Here is a 27,475-nt window from a genome sequence, read left to right as displayed (position 1 = left end):
GAGAAAAACACCCAGAAAGACCACAGCTACGGCAGAACACGTCAGCACATGTAATTATTGTGTCAGAAACTCCTTGGGTGTGGATACAGCTAGAATTTGCAAAAATTCTTGTAGAATTTATTGCTGATTTTTGACCATATTAGTTTAAACCAAAGAAAAAGAAATGCCGATGGAATTGTGTTTGCCCTAGGATTTCAATTTTATCATAGACATAAAATACAGCACCTGTAACTAAAATTAGTGGGCATTTCTAAAACTTGACTAAAAAACCTGGGAAAATTTAGAAAAGGCCAAGATCCACACATAAAGAGCATTGTTTCCACAGTTCTTTGTTATTCAAGCATTTGGAAGGTCTTTCTTCCTGCAATTTTTGAAATACTGCTGACTGAGTAGCTGAAGGAAACACAGTTGCATTTACCTTATCAAAAGCCAGGGTGAAGTTCGTGTCTTTCTGGAGTAATGGAAAGATTTTGCCATATGCATCTGTGTGAATAATGCTACCCTGTGATTTTGGAGGATAATGGATGTACAATGTTATGCCAAGAAGCCTTATTTTATTATTTGTTTGGTTTTGTTTATTATTTTAATTTTGCGAAATTTGTTTTTCTAAAATATTTTTTTTTTGTACAGCCATACTTCTAATTGTCCCTCAGTTTGGAAATATATAGTTTATTCCCTTTGTTAATATTTTTTTTGTTGAAAGCTGGGATATTTGCTTTTCAATTGATGAAAATTATTTATAACAGAAGGTATCAGAACGTGTCCAGGTATATAGAGTTTGGAACAGTTATGTAGGCTCATGGGAAGAGTTTGACCTTATTTTAAGTGTCCTACAAGAGTAATCTTTTCAAGTCTGTCAGGTTTGGAATTGGACTGCATGCCATGTCGCACATTTGAGTTTTGGCAGGTTCACAGGCATGTGAATCACCAAACAAGATCTACCATAAAGATAAGAAATTAATTTCTCTCTTGCATTCTTTATGCAGGCAGAACTCCAATTCTGGGTGTGGAAGGAATGCAGAGCTCGGCCTAGTGCTTGTGTCTGCACAGGTTAGAAATGAACTTGCAGTGTAAAGTTTGGATCTGAGTCTGCATCTATTTCACTGGAAGCTCACAGGTATTTGAATCCAGGTTTCTGGTTTGGGTGCTCTTTGGGGCTGAATCAGTTCTTATGTTTGCAAGCTGATCCAAACATCTCCTGAATTTATTCACATCCCTTTTGTTAGACCCCATAAGAAGACAGATTATTCTTTCTTGAAGTGGTAGAGCTTTCCCAGACAGACATTGTGAACAAGAAATATAGGTACTTAAAATTTTCTTAAAAATGTTCTTCGGGCATATTTCTTGTACTTGATTTCAATCCAGTACTGAATAAGACTGAAAAGTCCGAATAATGTCAGTTCAGCTGCATTTGAGTTATTCAAGTGAATTTTAAAAATATGTACTTGCATTTTTTCCATAATTCTCTGCACTTGCATAACCTCTGCTTTATTATTTAAATTGTCACAGCTTTGAAGAAGGAAAAATCATTCTGCAGTACTGGGACTCAACAGATAAACAAACAGGAAGGCAATTCAAAGACCTCAGTGTTTTCTAAAATCTTAATGTTTGCTGCTTTAGTCTTAGTGTGAGTAGGTTTATGTTTCTACAGACAAGATACAATGTAGATAACCTTAAGTTTATCTACACACTAAATTTCTGCAATTTTTACGTTATGTAACTGAAGCATTACAAAAAGAGCTTAGAGGGTTTCTCTGGAGTATAAATAAGGATTTTGTTTCCTGAGATCTGTAGAGGTAAAATAGTAGGCCCGGGCTTTTCGAAAAGATTTGATGCACAGAGATATTCAAAATGCGTACACAGCTGTTTGAGCAATTAGTACAATACAGTGTACATGCTGGGACATGGTTTAGAGGTGGACTTGGCAGTGCTGGTTTACAGTTGGACTCAATGATCTTAAAGGTCCTTTCCAACCTAAACGATTCTGTCATTCTGTTTGTGTTAGTTTGGCTGCTACTTGATCTATACAGAAAGTTCACAGGCTTCTCTAAAGTCTTGAAAATAACTGATTCGTAGCAAGTTAGTTACCTGGTGTCTACAACGTAAGACAAAACAAAGGTGCAGTTGAAATGGATGGATTGTGTCTAAAAATGCACCGTTTTAGTTAAATCAGTAGCGTCACTGCTTTAGCATCACTGTATGCTTGTTGTATAGATAATAGAAATGCTCTTTACTGTGTGCCTTTTTTCATGCTTGTAGTACAGACTTTATGAAAATCTGTTACTAGACTTTTGTTGCTCATTGTCTCAAATGGAAGCCCCACACAGTGATCTTGAAGATAATGGCACCTTTGAAGAGAGTCCTACATGTAGAAAGCTGATGGGAAATATTGCTTTAATTAACCTCAACTCCCATGGAGACAATAGAGCTGTCCTTTGTGTAACTCTGCTGAGATCATTGAATCTTGCTCCTAATTCCATTGAGGCTAAGTTGTGTCCCTCCCTTTTTCTGAAGTGTTCACATGCCAATGTGTTGTGCAACAACATAATTTGTTAACAAATAAAGAAGAATTCAAATAACTTTACAAAATCAGTGCAGGCATCCCAACTGCCAGCAAACAAACATCAGAAGTACAAAACAAGTAAGCAGCAGTTCAAAGTGTCTCAACATTGTTTGTGCTTGGGTGCTGCAAGAACAAAAATATAATCCTAAGGAGCATATGCTCTGTAGGAGAAGGCTTTGGATGAGCACATAAACTGTATCTTCTGGTAAGATCTCCAGTCCAGACATAATTTCTGCATCTGCCCAGCCTAGCATGTTTTCTCCAGAGCTGTAGTAATACATGATTCATCTTTCTTCCATATGTGTATGAATTTACTGTTTTCATTTCATTTAAAGCAATAAGCAAGTATCCTTTGACCTGTAATTGTCAGATAATTTTCACAATAAAGTAAAACCTTAGTTTATTGTAAAATATCTCTCAAGTAAGCCAAATCATATGGAGCAAAACACCATTTTTCTACTATAACGTCAAATGCACCGTGCCATTGCTGCTGTAACTGTGTCAAGATCTGGATTTAATTCTGATTCTGGATTAGTATATTGTTGGAATCACTCGTCAGCATGTATGTTCTGTATGTGAATGGCCATTTCTGAATTTTTAAGATCACCCAAGAGTGATTTTCTGCCAGGAAGTTCTCTGGGCTGTTGTACTCTTGATGATTCTGTAGAGGATCGCAAATATAAGTTCGTAAGATCAATGATCCATGCACTGATGGTTGAAGGGTCATATTGCAAGAGTGGGAGAACTGCCAAGGGATGTAGAACATCACAGGGACATACTGTTCTATCTACTGCCTCTCCAGCCAGGCATGGTTCCTCTTCAATGGGAAGGCGTGTCTCTGATGTGCTTATAGCACCTTTCTGCATTCTGGCTGCTGCTGCCATCATCTCAGGCTTATCTGGCAAGATACATAAAGATCATATCTTTCAGAAATCGTGCCTGTCTGATGCCAAAAATAAAGCGTATCGGTACACACATAGTGCAGTGCCTTTGGTATCACAATGCTGTGATATTTAACTGTTTTGCCTTCATGTTGTCCTGAAATTTAAAGTGCTGGTGATCTCACCAGCCATGAGGATTCCTTAAATTATCAGTCAAATGACTGTTATATGCATGTGGACTATACATTTGGCCATCTATTTTTGTAATAGATCTCTCTCTCTCTCTAATAACTACATCCAAATCTGACTGTAATTTCCCTGCATACAACGTTCTGAAGGTGACTGTTTGTCCTGTTCTATTAGGACAACAAGAGCTGTTGAACTAAGAATGAGTATGTACAGTGAACTGATTGATACTTACAGTCTTTTGCTCATTAGTCTTGGATGAGAGCTCTTCACACTCTTGAGGCAATGTGTGTATTAGCATTATGATTCACTCCATCCGTGTTGACAGAACTGAGACAACTTTCTTACAAGGTGCCCAGTTTTATTAAGTGCCACAATCCTATCCTGCAAGAGTGGTCTCAATTACAGGTAAGTAATAGAGTCTGGGTACCATAGACTAAGTAAATTTACATCACAAAAATAAGTCTTGTTTTATGAGGCATGAAGGATTTGCCCACAGATTTTTTTATAAACTGAGAATTACAGTTGTCCTACGCTTGCCACACAGCCATACTAAACTTTTTCTGCACTTAAATGTAGTACTGCTTTAATTTTGTCTCAGTTGAGTTGTTTTTTTTTTTTAATGACAAAATCATGTGGCATTAAAAGCATCTGCAGCTATATTGTTATGGCAGTGTTGTATGTTAATACAATTTATTCTTTTCCTTGGCACTTTATAGCAGTATGTCCATACTAGTGAAGTCCTTGTACTATCTACAGGGGCACAAGCAATACACTCCTCTCTACAGCTGTTAAGTCCCTGTCTCTATCACAGATTCTTGCCCTCAGCTAAATTTGGTAAGGACTGTGAAAAATGGTTTCTTTTACTAACATGGCTGAATTAGCAAAAGATGCGAGCGTAGAAGCAGTTACAGTGCACAGTAATCTTGTGCATGTGTCAGCAGTAATTGGTTTAGGTCTAAGGGATAGTTTTAACTATGTTGATAGAGAGTCCAGGCTTGCCAAGTTGCTCCATCCATTCTAGGAGAACTTTTGTAGTAAATAATACCAATATTCTGGTTGCAGTGAGGTGCTGGTAGTATAGATATGCAGAGGGTGTTCGCAGGGAAGGATTTTTTTACATGATCTGATGACTACTAATACCTTTCAAAGCTATATGAGATGTTTTAAAACAACAAGCCTTTCTTGTGTAGCTGTATAGATCTGTGTTACAAAGTTTCTGGCATAGATATGCACGCTAGGAAGAATGTTAAAAACTGAAACCCACGAAGATTTAGTTATGCTGGCAAAATACTCCTATAAGAATACTCCTTTTGCCAGGATTGCCAGTGTCTTTTGGAGAGAAAGGTAGAAAAACTTGCAGTAGGCCTCAGTTATCTCTTCTGTTGGAGTTTTGTTGTTGTACTTACACATAGATGCTGTGTAAAGTAGTCCAAGTTCTAAGAAAAACTCCTTGTGATGCTGAAAATTATGAAACACTAAGCAGATGTGACTCCTAGTTGCAATAAAAGCTTTGAGTCCTCAGGGAGCAAACAATTGGGTTCAAAGTCTTTAAAGAAGCTTGAGACAGAGATGATTGATTTTTTTTTTTGTGCACAAAACTGAAATGCATTTTCATGAGTGATTCTTGCCATGTTTGTTGATGTTATCCATAACATTTCAAGGGACTTGAAAATTAGATTAGCTTTCAGCCTTAATGTTGAAGTGGTTCTGCTCAGCACTCCCAGTTATGTCTGCTTTTTTTTTGCTGGTGAGTAGCTCTCCTGTGCTTGGGCTGGGTGATGTAAAAGAGCCTAACAATTCCAGGAATTTTTTATCTCTTGCAGAAGTCTTGTTACTGTCAGTTATTGATAAGTGAGAAAGTCAACATGTGGCTGATGAGGCAGTGCATTTTCAGTGCCTTCCCACTAGTCTGATTTCTTGTTACAGCATACAGTGGATTTCCAAAGAAAAATTCGTCTACTGCCAACTGATCTTAAAAGTAATTTTTACTGTATGATTTTAGTTCTAACTTATCTACTTCTTGCTCCTTTCTAATGCAGAAATTTTTCTTTTCTTGTTTGCAAATTTCAGTCGGGTTAGAGATATAATTTTCTAATCTTCCTAGAAATACTTCTGATTTAAGAAATAAGTGTGGCAAGTGTATTAACCTTTAACAGATATTAAAAGGGAGTTTTCACATGCCTAAACTGTTTCTTTGTTTGCTGTCTGTGAAATATTTGAATTAAATAGCAGTAACAAAAACACAGGGCTGAAGAAAGGAAGTTCATAAAGGCCGAGGCAGATCTGCAATCAGTTATTATGATGGAAGGCATCACCACTCTCTTCAGAGACGTGTTGTCAGAACTGTTTATGGAGCTCTCCCTATTCAACTTCCAGGAAAATAACTGCTTTAGAAAAAATACTTGAAACAGTAGTCTTAGCTAAGCTATCTTTTTCAGACTGAAATAGGTTTAAGGGACACTCTGTGGAGTAATGAGCGTTGTTGATTTTGTAGTCTTCCCTGCGCAAACTATGTCCAGAAATCAGTGCACAAGTTCGACTCTTGTGATTTTATAATTGTCAAGCTGTATTTCCCTGAAATAATCTGAAGCTGTCTTCTAGGCAGAACCAGACTGACAAAACTTGAATATCTGGTTTAAAAGTATATGTAGTCTGGTTTAGACTGCATTTTTCTTAACTGCTCACTTCTCCATTTGTACTCTAATACACATTAGTCCTTCAGCTGTTTCCAAAGCTGTCTCCTTTTGAATGGTGATTATTTAAAAACCAATTAGTTCTGTTTTGTTTTGTTTGGATAGTTTGCATTTAAACATTCTTTCAAGTGGGCTTTATTTAGCTAATTCTGTCACAGAAATAAGCTTTAAGGGAACGAAGTGAACTTCAAGCTAGCCAATGTTTATTTTTATTATTAATAATTTATATTATGATAGTCCCCAGGGGAACTAGGGCCCCACTAAACCCAGTTTCCTCTGCATGTAATGGCTGTGTCTCACAAAGCTTTCTACAGCAGAAATGTCTTTTTTTGCTGCTGTGGCTTAGCACAAGGGGCCTGCTCTGTAATGCCAGTGAGCGTAGTGATGAAGAGCCTGTAAAGACAAATCAAGAATAATTTTTTAAAGCTAGGAACTGGAGGGAAAACCTGATGCATCTTTTCTATAAAAAGCCATCACTAATGCATTTTTCCAGTGTGAGCGCCAAATCATGACTACAAAGGTCTTGTTCGTCCTCTCTCTAAAGTTATGGCAATGCTCCCAGTGATTTGATGGGAGCAAGATCGGGCAGAGAAGCAATGGTCCTAAAAACCTCATCTGTTTCTGAACTAGCAGCAGAAGACTTTATATTATAAGAACATACCGATGGGCAAAGTTAGTTTTCATGTTTATTAGTTAATTTTCATGTTTAGTTGGATTTCTATCAGATATTACGGTTTTCAAAGCATCTGATCCTAAATAATTGGTCTACTTTGTTTTACAGAAGTCTGGAAAAATGGTTTAGAATCCTTTCTCACCCGGTAAATGCAAAAGACACGTAGTGCCCAATCCCGAACTTCCGTAAATAGGTTGATTTGGACAGAGTTAGGGCAGTTCATATAGACCGAGGATCTGGCCTGCTCTCTATGGGATACCTGTATGAGTTAAGTGGATAGAATTGACATTGGGATGAGCAGGACTGTGAAGTGGAAGTGCCTTGAGTTTGGCATAACAGTGCAAAATTTTATCATCAGTGGAATTACCATCCTTCTCCCCTCCTGTAATGTGGTAGCATCAGTCTTTTCTGTACTTTTTCCATAATTCTAAATTCAAAATCTAGATAGAAGTTTTCCTGGCCTATCTGTTCAATGTTCCCATCCTCATTAGTTCAGTTTAAAGGGAGTAAAACATCTGTTTCCAAGTACAGCTGTTTGGTTAGCATGTAGGCCTTTTTTTTCCATACAAAAATCACTAATCTGGCCATTTAAGACCCGGTTTTTATGGGAGCTAGACTTGGGCTGTTCGCAGTTCACCTCATTAAAAACAAACCCAAACCAAATAAAAGCAGAAAATAACAGTGTAAAAATGCGGGCTGTGAGTGTTGGAGCACACATGTATTAGGAATGGTAAGAAATGAAGGAAAGAGTACAGACATAACCACACACGTTCAGAGGTTCTTGGTTTTTTCCATGCTTGTGGAGTGGCTACAGAACGAGAACATTAGTACAGAACGGACTGTTAGAATTGCTATAACAACTACCCTACTTTGTTAGAAAAAACAAGCCTGTGTTAGAAGTTACTGAGTAAATTCAGCCTAGATAAAATATTCAAACACACCAAATAATGTTTTGACCCTACTGCTGCTAGCTGGCCAATGAGAGACATTCTAAATTGTCTTGATTTTGATATCTGTCTAAAAAAACACCCTTCTAAATTGTCTTAAGATAGGTACTAAGACTCACTAATCAGTATCGGTTATACCGACTTTGACAAAACTGAGTCTATGACTACTCAGCATTAAAGAAAATACTTTGCTTTAAGGCATAAACTTTTTCTCTATCCTATTTCTCTCTTATATGACATTCTGTATACTTTTCTTTTTTCAGTGTTCTTTGGCATGCTGATCCTAACTTAAGCAGCTTCGTTATGTCTGTGGCACAGGGTTGTCATGGTAACATTTTTGGGAATAAAACATGGTTGCCGTAGGAAGTTGACTTAATGGTTTAATCCTTGAAAAGGAACAATTTTCTTGATCAGACAGCTATATGATAGACAATTTCTCCCACTTCAGAAGCACACCCCAGACACATACAGATACATAGTGATTCACAGACTTTAGTTTTTGAAGATATCAAAACACATCCCACGTTCTGTGAACATCAAATTTCACTATTACTGGAAGTTTGTAATTTGTTTTGGTTAATATATCCTTCTCACTGTAACAATCAAAACATCTATCTGACACGGTGGTTTCTATTGAAGCTCACACTTGGGACTTTCCGCAACCCTAAGACTGAGACAAAGGACCTTCCTTATTTCGTAATTGACCTAGAAATAAGCTTTTAGGAGGCTCCTGCATTAGCAGGTGGATCACACCTGATAAGTTTTATCTGCAACTGACATTCAGGCATAGATGGGGGAAGACCGGGAGAATGAGATAATTATTACAGCAGAATGTTCCTTAGGGTTTCCTAATTAAGAAAGAGGAGCCACTCAGGGACAGGACTGGTAGGATTCAGTGCCTTGCTCGTAGGGAAATTTTCCTTTGTCAGAATGGAATAGCCTGTTTATCGCTTGTAAATTGCTCTCCCTCAGCGCCATCTGCTTCTTCTCTCGTTAGGAATTTGGTTTTAAGTATTCATTATAATGTAGCTAACTGCAGACTCAAATTCTGCCAAAGCTGAAAAAGCTGCAAGGCAGGCTAGCGTGTGGAGCCTGCCACATTCCTCAATCTCTGATTCAGGCTCACAAGTTTGTCATCAAGTTTGAAATTGAAACCAGAGGAGCTAGCAGCAGGCTCTGTGCTCATAAATCAGCTGATAATGGGTGAATTGTTCTGTGCCTTCCCCTGAAGAGGAAACCAAATTCAATGCAAAAATACTGACAGCGACTTGAAGAGCTGTGATCGAGGCAAGAGTGGAGAAACTACCTGTGGCTGCAGGAACATGCCACGTGCTGGCAGAGGATGCAAACGGGAATATTGGTTATTATAGAATCATTGAATAGTTTGGCTTGGAAGGGACTTTAAAGGTCACCTAGTTCCACCCTCCCTGCCATGGGCAGGAACATCCCACTAGCTCAGGCTGCCCAAGGCCCATCCAGCCTGGCTTTGAACCCCTCCAGGGATGGGGCAGCCTGGGCCAGGGCCTCCCCACCCTCATGGTCAAGAAATTCTTCCTTATGTCTAGTCTAAATCTGCCCCTCTCCAGTTACATGCAGTCACTGACTCTTTTCTTACTACAACATTGCCAAACAGTTACGCTGGGATTTATAGCCAACCTTGATTCTAAGTAACAAATCTCCATTAAAGAAATAGGCACAATACACCAGTGTATGATCCCTGACAAGGTCTCCTTTGTGCTGTTTCTTTGATATCTGCTGCCACTAGAGGGAGATACAAAATTGACCACAAAGTTCTGTCTTGAAAAATAGTTTCCAGGTCATTAACCAAGAACGGGCCAACATTTGCTGCTGGGATTCTACTAGAAATCTGGAATAAATGACTGATTAATTTCCTCTGGATGTGCACCAGTGTCACTGAGAACAGAACTTGGATCTGTATGCCTAGATGAAAACTAATTAGAAATACAGTAACATTTTGAATCACAGGCTTGAAAAACAGGTCATCTTGGACTTGAAAGTGGAGTCCTGTGTTCAAAGAACTACACTAAGAATTGTTAGATCTGAGACACTACCTCCAGCACAGGTGAAGCTGTCTGAGGAGACTGCTTAAGATATTTAAATGTATTGCTGCATAGGAAACCTAGATTCCAGAAGTTCATTTCCAGAAGCTGGCATAAAGCTGTAGAAGGGCCTAATGATTAAAGCAATAACCTGTATCAGATCCATTTATCTGATTTTCTTTTTACGGCTTGACTAGGAGGAAAGTGTGTCACCTATGTAGTATTTAAATATATATTTAAGGGTTGAATCTGCCTAGATAAAATTTTCAGAAGTACCAAAGTGGGTTACAAACTGAATCCCCATCTTTCTAAACGATCTGGGCTGTGAATGTAATTCTTATTAAAAATCACTTGAACTGACTCCTAGGAGCGTAAATTACTTTTGACAATGAGTTTATATTGCTAAGTAATTTGAGGCTTTGAATATACAACCTGACAAATGTAAGTTTGGCGCAAAGTAAAAGGTCTGACTAATAATCTAAGTTAAACAGGTTTAGGCCATGAAGTTCTGTGGAACACGTGCAGGTTTGTAGAGAAATAAAATCTTCCACTTGCAGCAAAACTGCTGTATAATTGCTCACATTGCTCAGTCTTGAAACAGCAGAAATATCTGGTGAATATGAGCAGAAGAATGATTGTTCAAGTCTCTGTACAGCTATCCAGAGGACTTCACAGCACTCTAGTTAAACATACCTCTTTGGTAGAAGATGTTTTCCTACATGGATTGCATTTTTCTGCAAAGAAGGCTAAACAAATTCAGCTGTCTGCATTGTTGTAGTCCAAATATAGGACCCAGGGGGTAGAAAGAGATGAGTAGGGGTGAGATGGGAGAGCAGGAAAAGAACAAAAATGCTTAAAAGTTAAGGGATTTTAATAATAAATTTGGAATGTTTATCTAGCAGAGTAGACATCGCTACTGAGGTCAATAGTTTTTCTAAAGAATGCTAAAGAGCAAAGATTAAATATAGTGTGTATTTTCCCAGTGGACTCAACACTGCTCTGTACTTGAGATGGTCATTTCGTTCTTTGCTCAGTCAGCCTTCATTACATCTACCTTTAGAGTAATTAGGGCCGAGTCATGATGTTATCACATCTCAGGAGTTTCATTAATTTTAATGGTCTGGATTCCTTAGAAGTCCAGTGCTGCAAAGTGAGTGCCAAGGTCCAGGCATTTCCAGCCTGTTCTGGGGTACACTGAAAGCACAAAATGCTTCAGTGGTTCAGGCTAAGATCACCCCTAAGACTTTGTTTAAAAAGTCTGACATTATTGTGATATGTTGTGGCAACCTGATATATTTTTTTCTTTGTCAGTGTCATGGAAGGCTCAAACGCCATTGTCTGCGCAAGTGATTTGAAATGGGTACCACCCATCACACACATCCAGAAGTGTTGGCTAATTCCATTGTTCCTGGATTTTGAAATAACTAAGAAGAAGAAAACTAATTGTGTTTACATCAATGTGATGTTAGACAAATGCAAACCATTTTGCAAAATTGGTCTCAAATTTGACTTATGCTAGAAAATTTCTGCTGTAATTATGTCTTTTTGCCTATTATGTGTTTGCAAGATGTATTTCTGTCATCTAAAACCCTAATACAGATGCAGATGTAGCAGGAAAACTATTATTCAGCCGGTGCTTCTAATAAATCCAGGGAAGTGAAATGAGTAACTTAGCACCTTTGACTGAAGTTTTCTTTTTAAACCGCAGATGATTCATTGGAATCACCGAGAATGTCTCTAAAGGCCCTAAATGCTCATCTATTTCATCCATACCAATTTTAGTTACGTACAGTTAAAACTGAGTTTCAGTAGAGGTGGTATAGAACCTGTACATATTGATTGCAAATTTGCTTGGCTGGCAAGGAGGTGAAGTGAATTTTATAAAACCATTCTCTAAAAATATACAGATTCTAAGTGGCAACCCTACAAAAAATCAGCTAGAATCAGGTGTGTGTCTCTTAACCAACCAGTCATTCACAATTGGAACACTATAAATAGTAAGAAAACTTGAATATCTTACTCTAGCAATATTTCCCTAAGTTCAAGCAAACCACTTTGAGGTATTAGAAGAAAAACATGGCTGCTAATTGAAAATACAAAACATAAGCAGAAATATTTTGCAAGAAGTTAGTGAGTCATATTTTCCTCGTAAAATTGTTGAAACCATTGTGCCCAGAAACAATTAAATATGTGACATGGGCTGGAAAAGTTTAGCCATAAACACAAACAGACACCAGCTTTTTGTTTGTAGAGGATGGAGGTCTTCTGGCTTGAGGAATATCCTAATGCTGGCAGAGATGAAGCAGAACATGCAGTTTGAGCGTACTCACTGCTGCATAGAAGCTCAAATGTTTGGCCCTGAATGGCTGGACACTTGGTAACACTGAAAGTTGAGTGCTAATAGTCTATTGTGGTAAATTGTTGCCACATCACTGAAATAGGGACAACCAAGAGCATTCCTTTAGTTTGAAAAAAAAAAATAACTCTTTCGATTTATATAGAAAATACATTTCTGAGACTTGAAATTTCAATCTCACAAAGCTGCAGGTATTAAAATCTTGAAGTAGATTAGTATCTGGCAGTTTGGAGTTTGGTTCAACACTAACAGGCGTTATAAGATTTTTTCATGACCCTGAGTTTTTTCCAGTAGTTCAGTGTTTCTTTTGCCCCTGGCAATAGACTCCTTCAGTTTGGCCTGATATTTTTGTGTTCTCCACATGCCAGCCCCTAGCTTGCTACTGTATTCACGTTCTGTGGTTTTTGATAACATTAAAGTGAGGAAGTGCCTCTGCTCCCCAGGGTATAATCTCTATATTTATGAGAGTAGGAGAGATTGACCTACACAGCAGAGGTTACAGGTTGAAAGACAGATTTGAACTCTGCTTTGTCGGGGGTTCTTGTCTGATTTATTTCTAGCCTGAAGGGAGAGTTGAATTTGAGATGTGTCCAGATGCTTTTTCTCAGGGGTAACTATAACGTAGCTCAGCACTTTTATACAGACGCTCTGGCTAGAAAAACCCTCTGTTTAAATAACTGCATATATAAATCATTCTTACAAATAAAATGTTGTCTTGACATCCTACTTATGCTCTCCTACTCAGAAGTGTGAAATGATCTGTGAGATTTCTAGGTCGCTACGAAAAATACGTGTGCAGATGTGTACCAGGAGGTATTTGACTTTGTTGACATTATTTCACAGAAACAAAGATAACCCCTTTAGTGGTGCTTTCCTGACATTATTTAGGTTCTCTTTATTCTCATAAGAGGTAACTGTGAAAATGTGCTTGTGAATTGCTTTTGAATATAGCTGTGCATTAGAGCAGACCATGACAAGGTCAGTAGCCTTGAGGACTGGGCTTTGTGCCGTTAAAGAAAACAGACAACCCATGAGAATTTTTAAATGCTTATGACTCTGTGCAAGTGAGGTCCAGTTCATCTCTCATTTGGACACATTGTATTTTCTTGAAGTCCAGTATTATATCAGATTTATGAAAACACAAGTGGCAACAGAATCCAGTTTAGGCACTTAAAGCAATTTATGTCTTTCACCAGCTGAGTTTTGGGGGCTTGTACCTTTCAAACTTAATTATTTGCTAGAGTTCAGTACCTCAGGTTTGTAATTCCGGAGTCTTTTCATAATTTTCCACTTTCTGTTCCCTGTCAAGGGGCTGCCTTGTTTGTTTGTTTCATTTCCATGTGCTTCAAAGGCTTTCCACCTTGCACTATGCAGGCTTTAGAACTCCTATAAAATTAGACAAGGTTTTCCTGTACTTTATTCCTCCCTTTTACTAATGAACCAGCTTTCCCAGGTTGGAGAGCTGAAGAATAGACTCTGGGAATCTGGCTTAGCGTTGATGAAGGATGTGGTCAATAACCATGAGGCTATTTCTTCTGTTTCTTCCTTTAACAGCCTGTTATGCAATCGCATTTTTCAGTAAGTTGCATGTTTTTTTCAATCTGGTGATCCTTTTGATGGGGTGACTGTTCACAGACTTATAGGCATCTGAAAGCTAGAGGAAAGAATGGAAAATATTTTGAAACTTCAGCTGTGTTGTGATGCAAGTACAATCTCTGATTAAGAATGTTAAGAAGGCAGCCTTTCAAAACAGGGGAACATAACTACTGGACAATTTAATTATAAGATAATTAAGATGCACTAAATTTTTCCATGTAATAGACTTCTGTTGATATTATTGAAGCTATGGAGTCATGTAGACCTTGATGCTCTGAGATACAAAATGTGTAGCCATGTCTGACACCTCTTTTGACAGATTACGTAGCTGGCAAAGTAGGTAGCTGCTTGGCTCAAATTTATCATTTTTGTAACTTTTTCTAAAATCTTTTACCTGCTTTTCACAGATGTATTCATGAGCTTGGCACAGCCTGTAGAACAGGCAAAGAAATGGGAGTGAGACCTCAGCCCAGAGAATGGACTGAGAGGCTTATAATGAAGTAGTCGGGTCTCACTGCAGCATCTCTGCTTGTGGAAATCTGTGACAACTTGTGTTACGGCTTTGGTAGATAATGATGCCTGAAGCATAGTCACTTACAGTAATTCACTGTACTTGTAGACTAGCTCAGAGTTAGCAAAACACTCCAATCTCACCCCTCTCGGGAAGCATAGTTCAACCATTCAGTCTTTACGTGCAGTCTGGAAAAGCATTGAGTTAGAGTGCTCTCCAGGTTAGAGCCAGAGCCAAGAAAAGAGTCTTATCCTGACATTTCAGGGCTTCTAGTCTGACTAATTGTAACCATGCTGGTGGGATAATGTGAGGCATAGGGGTTGACTGCAGATGTTTCTTTCCAATATCTACTCTGATAGATTAAGAGGTCTCTGTTCTTCAGAGCACGTTCTGTAATGTGGTGCAAACTTTTGCATGGAGCTTCTCTGTGTGGAGCTCTTTATTGGAGTTTGTACTTCTCTCTACAATTAGATATTCCAGCTTTTTGTTTTATTCAGTTGTGCTGTTTACATTGCACCAGTTTGAGGGGGGAAGGAGGGGAATTTTTCTGTATATTAACTGTCTGGGTGATTTTCTACAGCTGCTTTGAAGGATTTGTCTGTTACTTATATTGTAACTTGGAGCTATAGACATATGGCAGAGAACATAATTCTCCAGAAAGCAAGAGTTTGACTGGTGGAAAACAGAAGAGAGCAATCCAAGAGAAATCCTGCCAGAGGAGGAGCATGAACCTGAAATTTACTGTTGAAACAGGACTTCTGCCTTGGGCTTAACTAGCACACTCAGCCAGGTCTACCGTCGACTTCAGCGTTGCTCTGCACAGTTGCAGGGAACTGCTTTTTGGACCTAAGTCCGGAGCTTAAGTATTGCTCTGGCATCCATACTGATTTGGAAATACACTGTTTGGCCTGAACCCCTTGAGCAGCGGGACAATTGCAGGGTTTAAAAAAAATCACAAATGTGGAGAGCCTGTGAATTGGGGCTATTCTGGCTTTTACACAGTAAGTTTGTAAAATCAATCAGAAATTGAAGAGGGCATGCGAGATTTCATTTTAGACTATTCAGTCCCTTATTAATTGCATTATGGATGGCAATAGAGGAAATGTGTCTAGCAGACGAGTCTTTTTTTCTATTTAATCTACTGTCTGTTCTTCTGACTTTCCACTTTCATGCAGTTTAGCACTTGCAGCAGCAGAGGTCTAAGATTGAACTGCCAAGAAGGTTTTGACTCATCTGTTTTTCTGTTTATTTCAGGAGGTGGTTGACTTACTGACTGGTGATCATGTCGGTCAAACTGACATTCGTCTCTCCTGGTGATGGCGGAGGTATCAGCCGGAGTTGTTCCTTCACTGGATTCAGCACAGTGCAAAGCAGAAAATTAGCGTAAGTAACACAACAAGAAAAGCATCTGATTGTTAGGGACCGGAAATGTTAAGTACTGTGAACGTATTTTTTAACCTAAGGCATCCATGTGTAGAAATTGTTTCCTAATTTTCATCTTAAACAATTGAGTGCTGTGGATAAATAGCTATACTTTGCCCCACACTGTCGCACTGCTGTACACACCGTACCTTAGAGGTGGCTGGATTTCAGAGGTTATGTATGGGACTGCTAGTAGTCCATTCCTTCTAGAAAAATGAAGGGCTAAAAGCCTAGCAGTAACTGATACTTTCTGTATTAACCCTTCTCAATATTTATGGTAATTAAAAATCTCAAAAATCTTTTAAATTATAGGGATGTTAATGGTGAATCCTGGCAAAATGTGTGACTGAACCCAATTCAAGTTCTCCTGGAGTTATTTAAGCATTACATGAGAGTAATGGCTGCTTTATGGCAGTGCCACAAAGGAGAGGAAAGAAGCAATACAAACAGGCTAAGCAGGGCACTGCAAATTTGCTGATACCCCTAACAGGTCTATGGTATAGCAGAAGGTTGCAGTCCAGTCTTCAGTTGAGCTCCATAACTGCTAAACTATCCTGCACTTTTCCCCTTTTTGCTTATGATAAATTGTTGCGTAGCATTTTTCTATGTAGATAACTGTGCAGCTTTTTCACTAGAAGTGCTGTTCTTTTTCTGATTTTAGTGATCCCTGTATAGACCGTTGAGTGCTTTTAGAAGAAAATGATATATAAGTGGAAAATTATTATCAACTCAGACTGCCAATGCCTGCTAGAATAACCAAGTGAATCATTTCACAGTATCTTGTAGAACTATTGGAAAGAATGTCTCTAAAAGTATCATACTAAAAAAATCCTATTGTGTATCAGTAAAATACCTGACTTGTTATAAAACATATTTTCAGAGAACCAAATGACTGAATTAACCTTTTAGTTAAACACAGCATGGTAAAGCATGAGCAAAAATGAAATTTCAGCATGATTGTGATGTAATCAAGAGCTCTTCACATTTGAATAAATTAATTTGTTGTGGAAGCTGAAAAATAACATTACATCAAGCAAAGATCAGACATCTAAAATCACACAAATCACCAAGATCTTGCAAAACCCACTGTCTATAAATTACATAAACAGACTTGAGCTCAAGTACACAGTGGGAGTTTTAGCAGGAAAAGGATTTACCAGGAAGAGTGTTGAACAGCTGTTTCTCCAACAGAGGCACACTCCAGCAGGGTAAGAATGCTCCAAACAGAAGAGTTCGTATAGCCCTAACGATTAATCTGCTACTTTTAGCTGCAAAAGTTTTCTAACCAAATGCTTCTCTTTATGCATTTTTTATGATGTTATTTTTCATTATTTAAGTATTTAGACAGACTTGTTCAGGAATCACTGCAATAAAGAAAATCTGTGTACTAGATACTTAATCACAGCCCAGTGAACACCCGAGAGCCTTCCCCAGCATGGTGAAGAAATTTTTTAATCAGCCTTTCCTAACCTATCTCCCTCAGGCACTGTTGCAAAACACAGCAGGAGATCACAGAGGCCCTAAGCAAGGTCCATCCAAAGGATGACACACAAATCAGGTCCACATGGAAATTCTTAAGCAGATGCTAGATATACTTTTGCAACTTCCTTTTGAGTCTCTCAGTCAGACACACTATTTCATTTTTCCTCACAATGGTCTCCACAGGAAGTAAACGTTATTACTGTTATCTGTAAAGTGGGAAATCTGATACTTAAACCATGAAGTTCACAAGGGAAAACAGCAACATAGCATCTAGCTTTTAGCTACTGTCCCTGAAGGCCCATGATGGAATGTGTAAAATGGGATTCTTAACATCAGTCAGTGGGAGATAATTAAGGAAAATGGTGAGTTTTAAATCGCGGTCTGTCTGTATGCAGTGCTTAAATGCTATATGATTACCTGAATTTAGGATTTGCAGCCCGAAACTCTGATGGTAAATATCAAATCCTTTCCTCTCCAAAAATAAACAAAACCCAGGAGTAATTTGGACTTTTTAATTTCAAAAGATACAATCACCTTATATCTTCTATCTGTTATCTTGCTAATTAGAGTACTTACCTAAACTGTGGAACAGGGTGCTATTTCCTTCTTCGCATGAAAGAATTTTAAGTGATGATCCTTCTAGGAGACTCTTTCAACTGATGTTATTAGCTAGACTGTCCCTTCCAGTGTTATTCCTGTTGAAACCCTCTCAGTTTGCATGGAATACTCGAAGATTCATTATTGTAAGAAAAACCCCAAGGTTAATGTAAGTTTCTAATTTAACAGTAATGTTCCTTATTATAGGTAAGCTGAGCTCCAAATGTTTTGGTTAATTAATACTTTTCACTAAGTCATCGTCTTTGTCAGGGTGAAGAAATTAAATATCTAGTAATGTTTGGCAACACCTAGTTTTATCAGGTTTTTTTTGTAGATTATATGTTAAAACTATGGAATTAAGTGGAAATTTATCTCCAGGATAATTAAAGTAATTAGTCAAAGGTTCCTATGATAGGACTGGGGACAGCTCTCAGGTGTAATGGGCCTAGGATTTAATCACCAAACTCAATAGCCTCCTCAGGCCTTCAGGCACATGCCTAGAACTTAAAACAGCCAGTAGCTAAATGTTAAGCTTGTTGAAGTTCATCATTTCTCCAGGTGAGCTGAGTGTAGGACAGAGATTATAGGGAAAGCAGAGGGCCTCTCTGAGAACAACCAGCTCTCTTGGCTTGGTGGAATGGGAAACATCCTTAGGTAATGTTATTTTAGAGGCTTGACTTACAGGGACTATTAACAAAACAACATAAAACCAACTAAGACTTAGAGGAGTACCTAGACAGAGCAAAGCTAAGCAGGAATCTGGCAGTGTGGAAGAGCCATTTGCAGAGAACTCATTTTCTGGTTTAAATGTTGTAGATATATATAACTAATGGCTTGGGGTGTTATAACTCTTTAAGTTAGCACAAGAAATCCTGTGTGGCAGACTTCTGCTGCAAGCAACATTTAATGTTGTTTTCATAGTTGCTTTTAAAAGTAAGTAAGGTGTTAGACACTGGAAAAAAACCTTTGATAATTATATCTTCTATGCAATCTGGGCTTGGTAGCTTGTTTTTTTTTAAACATGTGATATGGCTTTAAGCCATCATTTAAATGGATGATGAATGCAGGCAAAGAAATAGCTATTTCTAAAGGCTTTTAATGTTATCTTTATCAGTTAGACCTTGAGCAGATCAAAAGTTTGCTGCCTCATTTTCCTGAATTGCAGGTGAGAGTCAGCAGGGGAGTGTCTTTGTCCTGCAGCATGGCTTACTTGACTTAAGTCTGTAGTTGACCCAAAAACTGTTGTGAATGTGCACACAGAAACGGGGCCTTAGTTAGCTGCCGTGTGTGTCTGTAAGAAAATGGCCATCAGTATGAACATTACCTTCTTATTAACCTGTTATAAAAGCGAACTTTTCTTTTTCTTGCTCAGTGCTCTCACCACCTTCCCAAAGAAACAGGGACCTGGGTGATTTTTCTTTATTTGAAAAAGATAAAAGAGAATTACTAAGCTTCTCAGAGTCTGTGCCAGGGTTGGAGAAGGAGATGCTGAAGTTATTATCGTTGAAGTCACAAAAACCTTGCAGCTTCTTTGCACTGGGTGTTTAGGGCTGGGCCTTAACTTTCTAATGTTATCTATGAAAGTATTCTCACTGCATCCAAGAGCTTTGTTCTTTTGAGTTAATGTGTATGGGGTTGAGCATATATAGCTTGTAGCCTGGAAGCTATGTGGGTTAGGCATCTCTTTTCTCCTGGGTGATGGGGTTTGCAAAAGTCGCATATTTCTTTTCTCTTTCTACAGTAAGTCTCTCAGCCGAAGTTCAGTGAGATCAAGAATGTCACTGAGATCCCCCAAGGCTTATAATTCCCTGCAGAAGGGGGCAGTCATCTGGGATCCAAAGCCACTGCAGGTGAAGAAAATTTTTGAAGCTTTGAAGAAAGGACTTAAGTAAGGACTGTTTAATATTGTAATTTACATTGCCTAGTCATGCTGCTTAAGTGTGTATCACTGTTCTCTGTCTCCATCTGACATCTCTGAACATGGGTAAGGACTATCCCAGGCTCCGGTTTAGCACCTTGTAAAACAAGTTTCATTCATCCTGGCAGTCTGCTTGCAAACAAAGTGCTCTGATGTTTTTGTTTGTTCCTAGTTTGTTACACTTCCCTTAGAAGTCACTGACAGGTACAGCTCTGTGGGGAGATCTCCATCTCTTGGGGAACGACCAAGCTTTCTTGAGGAAAGGAGGCATGCAGGGTGACAGGTGGGAAGCCTACAAATCAGGGGAAGGCTTGGATATGGGTGAGACAAACAGACCTAGGGGGCGGTTAGTGGGAGAAAATTTCTGAAGAGGGAACTGTGTGGCATTTGCTTAGACTCAAAAAGCTGACTTAAAACCAAGTCTGAAAGTGAGGGTGTGCCCTGCAAGGACACAGTAGGGAGGCTGATTCATAAACCGTTTCTGTTCTCTCTAGTTAGATATTCTACAGGGGTTTAGGTTTGTCTCTTTTCACAGAGCTGAACTCCAGAGTTCAATTAATCTCTAGGTGGTTTGTTGTAAGGGAAAGGTCTAAGCAGATCCACCTGAAAACTTCAACTGACTTGAGGTGATGAAACAGAGCTGTAGTATAACTCCATCTTCTTGTGGTGATGTAAATAACATTATCTTGCTTTAAATGTAGCATTATTTCAGAATCTTAATTATGGTTGACTCTACATTCAGTGTTGCATCAGTACAGGCTGATTTACACCCTGAAGTTACTATTGGAAGGTAAAATACCTATCCTTGAATTTGTAAACCCTGTAGCTTTTTCTGCTGGCATCCTACTTGCTAACAGTTCTTGCTGTCCTCAGGTTTTTGCTACTGTGTTAATTCTGATCATAGTTTGTTTTCTTAAGGAAAGAACATAAAACATACCGTAATAATACATTGTAAACTTGGATGTGTCACATTTTTATTCCAATAAAAGACTATAAAAGACTTAGCCCTAAAAATATCAGTCAATGTCTTATTAGCGGGTTTAGATTTAAAACGTATAATGAAACCAAATGTTTTTGCAGAATTGAGAATTTATCAGAGCTTAGGGAGGAGAAACCATAAAGTGGGTCAGAATTTGTTCCCAGTTCTGCAGGGAGTGCCATATGATCAGACTCCTGCCAAAACCGAGTAGCTAACTAATTGACTAAAGTAACCTACAGAAAACAACTGTATCAAATAGCAGTGCAGGGTCCAAATTTTAAGTAGATGCAGACAAAGTCCACTTGGTGCTGGAGTGACTTGAATTTTTAGCACAGAACATGTTTTATGTGCCTGTTTCTTTATAGCTTTAGCAAAGAATGCTTTATTCTGTTAACTGTTTGGGTACCATTTCAATAACTATTCTGTTAACCATCTGGGTACCATTCTATCAAGCTGGCAATTTGAACACAGTTAGATGTAAAAGTGACAAAGCTCTTCTAAAAGGAAAGTGAACCCTTTTCTGCCATCAGCCTTGGCTGCTTCTGCACTGAGCTGTTAATAGGCAACTGTGAAGAGGAGACAGCTGAATGCTGGAGCCACTGGTTGTCTTGGGGGAACTGGTTTTGTGACAGTAAGAAAATGAAATGCATCAAAGCAGATGTGCAGGAATGCAGCTGCCTAAAATAAAGTTAATTTGACTGCTCAGAGACTGTCTCTTATAATGTAGTATTTACCAGGTGATTCTTGTTCTCTTTTAAGCATCAGAGGAAAAAGTTACCTAAGTCTACCCTGTATTAAAAGCGAAGTTGGAAGAAGACAGCCTCAGCAGAAATATTTTTAAGGCCCTGTAGGAACTCCTAAGGGACAACTCTTGCATGCAAGCAACTCTGTAGGAGCCAACTGGCACCAAGCGCTTCACACCTTGCAAAATAGTTCCCATTCTGGAAAAAGTAATGGTTACATTAAGAAATTGCCTAGCATACTAAAATGCAGTATTTGGCTCTGTTTGCTACAACACTGAATGACAAGTGCCATACTTCACGTGTGGAGTGCTTCTATGACCTTGGTTTTATAGTGCCAGTGTTTCAAGCTGCAATCCCTTGACTTTGTAAGATGGAGTTGATGAATTCTTGCTCTTCGGTAACTGCAAGAGGAGACTTTTTCAACAAATGAATTGATCTTCTGCCTTACAGAAAAGGTTCCAGAAGGCCAAACAGGAATAGTTAGAGAAATCTGAAAAGGAGATCTGTAGGCTGAGTTATGTGTGTGTTTGAATTTGCTGTTCTCCTCCCACATCCCTCCTTCACTCTTGTCTTTAGTAGCAATTCCAGCTTGACTTCCTTGTTTTGTTTTATCTCTCATTCCCACAATAAAACCTATCTTTCACTTGAATTATACATTATAGATGAAGGGAGACAAGAAATACGGCATGTCTGAGTGCACTCTGTGTATGTGTACATGTACATACCTTATGCAGCAATGCTGGACTTCTTGAATGGCAGTGTAGCATTCCATGTCTTGGAGGAGTGAAAAACATTCAGGAGGATTCCTAACGTACAGCACCTTTAGATGTTCGGTAACAGTAACAAGTTTCTGGCACTCGTACTCTAGGAATGACTTTGTATTTAGGAGAAATACTTGTCTATGGAAACTACTGTTTCTCGTCAAATTATGCGTGACTCTCTATATAGCCATTCACATCTCTAGAGCAAAACAAGTCTTCTAGAGAAGGAAGTTGCTTTGTAACATTTTGCTGTAAAATTCTTTGGGTAGGTGGTGTAATGAATGTACCAGAGGAAGGTAACACTGGGTTTTCTTCCTTCTTAGTGAATACTTGGAAGCACATCAGGCTGAATTGGATTATCTCTCTGGTCGACACAAAGACACAAAGAGGAATTCCAGATTGGTAAGATGCTTTTAATATGAAATAATTAAATGTCTTTAAAAATAAAGTCCCATCTGGGACACCCAGAGGTTTTCCAATTAAAGCCCTGCAGTGAAGTACAGCCAAGGCATCACAATCAGAAATTTACCAAGCAAGTTAGATCTAGATGTGAGAATTAAAATCGGGATTTCTCATTTTCAATATCCAGCAGTGTTCTTCAGATCGTGTTCCTTTACTGGCGTGGTGTCTGTTCAGTGGTCAGTAGTCATACCTGACTCAGTGTGGACAGAAATGGGGATAAAGGTTGGGCTTCTTTTTCCATAATTGGTGAATATGTCCTTGTAACATAGAATCTGCCCTGTTCACAACTCCCTAGAAGTACCTTCAGCAACAGTGCTAATGAAAAGACAACTCATAGATCCCACTTTGCCTTTCATTTGGGAAATAATAACTAGATTTAAAAAAAGAATAATCAGCAACTCCTATGTATGACAACCAATGTCTAAGTCTTTGTTAGAGCTGGTGGTGAGAATCTTACTGTCTTATTTCAAGGATCTGCAAAAGCAGACCAATCAACCATGCACAGAAAATGGAATTACTTCTAAAAATATTGGGATGTATGAAACAATGCCTCTTGATTTAGTGTAAGTTGTAGTAACTATGAAAATATTGTTAAGATGTACAAATATACATGCTCTCCTGTTCAGCCTGTGTTATTTCTCTTTCAGGCTTTCTACTATGATCTGGATAAGGTAAGACTTGTGAGGATGAGGTGAAATGTTGCAAATGGAACAAAACCAATTATGTATCTACTCTGTTATTTAAAGGCATGTTTAGGAAATAATTTCTCAAATCTCCCCCCCTCTTTCCCCTCTTCAAAAGCAAATCCGCTCTGTGGAGAGATACATCAGAAAACTGGAGTTTCACATAAGCAAGGTAAGGTGTTTTGTATCTTGTATTTGTAAGGCTTATGCTATTATATAAGCAGACTATCTAAATAGAAAATAATTTGATTATAAGTCATCTGAAGGGGAATGGTGCTGGATGCTTTCTGAAAGCTGTAACCGCTTTTTGTATAGGAGGGGACTTTTGTTTATTTTCTTGAATGATTCCATTCAGGCTGAATGTTAGGTGCAGCCCGGCATGATTTTGCCTGTGAAACCAGTTTGCGTACTCTGCCAGTTTATTCAGAAAATGCTGCTGAGGGAAGACTTACACGTTCTCTTCCACTTCCCACAAGAGGCCAGATGGGCAGCTCTGTAGAACGCATGCCTGCCGTCTGCCATTGCCATCTGCTTCCAAAGGAATAAGGCGTCTCCTTTGGTATAGCCAATGGTGTAAATGTTTTAATCTGTATTGAGGGAATTGGTTTCCTGCTCCCCAAGTAATTTTTCCCTGAATAAAGTGTCATTGTACTCCTTGTCTCCTAGTCTGATAGTAGCAGAACAAATCGTTTCTCAATATCCCATGCTTTTTTTGCAGGAATATCTACAGGCTGTTGTGCTCTAATCGGTCTGTAAAATGTAGAAATTGTGGCATTCTGCAATACTATCATAATGGGATTTGGTTGGGTTTTTTGCCAGGAAAAACTGCTGATATTCATTACCAAAACTTATTAAAAATATGACAGGGTAATTCTTGTTCATTCTTCCCCCACCCCTCAAACCTTGAAGGTAGAAGAACTCTATGAAGCTTATTGTATCCAGTGCAGACTACGAGATGGGGCCACTAATATGAAACATGCCTTTTCCTTGTCTCCTTCCACCAAAGCCTCCAGAGAGAGCCTAGTGGAGCTTTACAAGAACTTCCAAGAGTGCACAGAGGTAGGAAATACTGCACACATATAATGAAGACCTGACTGTTGCTTAGCAAGAAATGTACCAGGACTTGCTGCTGGCTTTTTTTTAATAGTGTGGGTTAAAAACTTAACGTGTGAATGAAATACAGGTACAGAACGTGAACTGACACTGTGAGATAAATACCCTCTGGGTAAAGCTCTTGAATTCTGTGCCTTTTTCTGGCCCTACTCAACTTGGCTACATGCATTCATGAAGACATGAAAAGTCAGTTTCTGCTTTAATACCTTAACACCATTTTGACTTCCACTGGAAGTAATGGGATGAGAACTGAGTAATAAATAAGCTATGCTATATTTACAAAACAAGCAATGGAAGGTAACTGACAGGAGCTGCTCAAGCAGTGGACCAACAGAAAAAAGCCACAGTCCTTTAAAGATGAGATTAAAAAAATGGTATGTATGGAAAGGTAGCTACTCTGCACTGCTTTTCAGTCATAGTGACTGTTCAGTCTTTCTTCTAGGACATGTGCTTTATAGAAGCGGCCTTGGAGGTTCATCTGGGAGAGTTTCATTTGAAGATGAAAGGTATGTTATTTGTTTCCTTCAAGACTCATCAGTTGATTTTGGATTTCCTATGTAGCAGTCTGAGCCATGGAGAGTCCACTTGTCCGATATTGATTGCTTCCACTGGCTTTCCAGATCAGACCCTGAACAGAATTTTGGCAAACTTTTGTTTGCTTCAGCCCTGTAAAACAGATCTGCTGTGATATTTTATATTTGAGTGCGAAAGCTGAAAACCTTTCTTTCCTCAGCTTAACTAAAACTTGTCCTTCTAAGTGTATTTTGGGCTAGTGGCATAGAGGGGTGTTAGCCAGATAGTCACTTTATTTATTGCAAGCTGAGGCTTTGGGGAACACTGTGACACTCTACAAGTATTAGGAGTTTTCCTTCTCTTTTCAGGGTTGGTGGGCTTTGCACGTCTCTGTCCGGGGGACCAGTACGAGGTGCAGTATACAGCAATTCATTTTGTCTTTATTTGGCTGCTATGAGTTTGCAGTAGAGGAACAGGAGAGCAAGGGTATAACATGTGGAAGGGGAGCAGGAAACAGACTTATGACAAAATCATGTACTCTTCTGATGAAGACGGTGCTTTGGTACATTCACTAATAATTCTGCCCCTCAAGACTGAAGAGGAAAAGATGTGATTCAAATGTTATGGGAGTGTTTAAAAGATGGCAGTGATTTGTCTATCAAAACCAACCAGTCAGGTCTTCATTTTCAACGTTGCCCTGGAATCAAGTAACAACTGCTGCCTGGTTTTTGGAAGATCACCCTTAGCATGATTTGAATGCATCTTAGTATCTTACTGGGTTGTTCTCCTACATCTAACAGTTCCAAGTGAATTCCAGCATGCCTTGTATTTCAGTACCACTATGCTTGCTATACAACATAGTTTTGCAGTTCTTCTAGTATAGGTGGGACATGTCATTTGGCACTGAGTTAAGGTGTTAAAACCTGCAACCCAAATTCCTGCCTCTGATCTTCTAGCTTTATCCAACTTCTGAAGTGTTTTGTGATCAAAGGCTTTGCCTCTCTAGTATTGGAACAGTGTGAGGCCTATGGCCTAAGGAAATGTCCTGGGATATGGTGACCCAACATCCTTTTTACTTTGTGGTTTCTAGGTGTTTGTGCGACTGGGGCGCCAAAAATGGAGGTTGAAAGGCAAGATTGAGACTGATGACAGCCAAACATGGGATGAGGAAGAAAAGATTTTTATACCTACTCTCCATGAGAAGTTTGAAATCAAGGTGTGGTGTATAATGATTGGATTGAATCAGTGGGTTAACACGTCTTCTACCATACTACTTACCTGTTATGAATTTTGACAAATGCTTGGTGGCCCTGCTTACCGAACAGACATCTACTTCTGCTTTATCTTTGCTCCCAAGACTCGTAACTGTATTTGTGCATCTGCTTTCCCATGTTCTGGAGTCTGGTAAAAAAGAGAAGCATTTTGTTACACGTCTGTACGTTTAGAATGTGTAGTTCAAATGTCCCTTTATCTGGGTACACTGCAGATTATTCTGTCATCTTTCACTCCAGAGATGCTCCATCTCTGTGAAGAACCAAGAGCATTTATATGCTGGTACAAGCTATCTCTACTTTATATCTTTATTTGGAGTTCTGACGCTTTCTTTCTTAAAAGCCTCAGAAGAGATTGTACCTTTAATGGTAAGGTACCAGTGCTAGTGGCCTGTGATGCATAGATGACACTTTGTGGATGCCCCTTGGGGGAAGCCTGTAGTGGCTTTGGTTCTGGCACTTACCTAGCAGGTGGAGTTAATCTTTAAACAGCATTTCCTCTGCAGCCTGGAGTCTTTCATGGGCTGGACTCTGCAGAACAACTCCTGTCAACCTAAAAGGAGCTGAGACTGAAAGCAGTGCTGGATCCTATTCTACTCGGACATTGTGCCAGCACGAGGTTTCAAGTTCTGGCAGCTGTGTTAAAGCAGCTATTGCAGCGTTCCCCTCCTATCTGGCAACAAGAACTGGGTTACATAGGAGACACTCTATGGCGTCTTGCCAGCACAGCCCTTGGAAGTGTGCTTATAATGTGTTTTTGTGCTGCCACTTCACAATGAAGATCAGGTGGGAGGCTGATTCAAGTCCCTGTTTCCCCACAATAACTGTAAAAAAACCCCTAAACTTGTATTACTTTGTATGACAGTGATAGTTCTACTCTTTTTGTCAGCTTGTGAAAGTCTACTGACTCTTCTCCACACCCTCCTGCTCTTTCTGCTTTGTATTTAGTATTCTTCACCCAGTACAAATACGTAACAGGTTTAAAAAAAAAATTTAAAAAAATAAATAAATTGAGCAGTGCCAAAGAGTGTTCCAGGAGAAGCCTGGCAACAAAACTTTTTT

General features: G+C 38.9%; 1 protein-coding gene across 5 annotated transcripts in view; it reads left to right on the top strand.

Moving 5' to 3' along the window:
* The first annotated feature begins 986 nt into the window (after positions 1 to 986).
* RIPOR3 (RIPOR family member 3) overlaps positions 987 to 27,475 on the top strand; it is a 43,860-nt gene continuing 17,371 nt past the window's right edge. The window contains exons 1-10 of one of the 5 annotated variants that reach the window (XM_069871998.1): positions 987 to 1,050; positions 15,724 to 15,852; positions 19,712 to 19,858; positions 22,695 to 22,773; positions 23,481 to 23,504; positions 23,635 to 23,688; positions 24,426 to 24,575; positions 25,072 to 25,135; positions 25,511 to 25,554; positions 26,233 to 26,358. In XM_069871998.1, coding sequence (XP_069728099.1) covers positions 15,752 to 15,852; positions 19,712 to 19,858; positions 22,695 to 22,773; positions 23,481 to 23,504; positions 23,635 to 23,688; positions 24,426 to 24,575; positions 25,072 to 25,135; positions 25,511 to 25,554; positions 26,233 to 26,358 — 789 coding nt within the window. In that variant the 5' untranslated portion in view covers positions 987 to 1,050; positions 15,724 to 15,751. The other 4 variants (XM_069871999.1, XM_069871997.1, XM_069872000.1 and 1 more) reach the window with 4 other exon arrangements.

The sequence above is a fragment of the Phaenicophaeus curvirostris genome, chromosome 18, assembly GCF_032191515.1.
Source record: "Phaenicophaeus curvirostris isolate KB17595 chromosome 18, BPBGC_Pcur_1.0, whole genome shotgun sequence".
NCBI lineage: Eukaryota > Metazoa > Chordata > Aves > Cuculiformes > Cuculidae > Phaenicophaeus > Phaenicophaeus curvirostris.
This window is presented reverse-complemented; position numbering and strand designations above follow the sequence as displayed.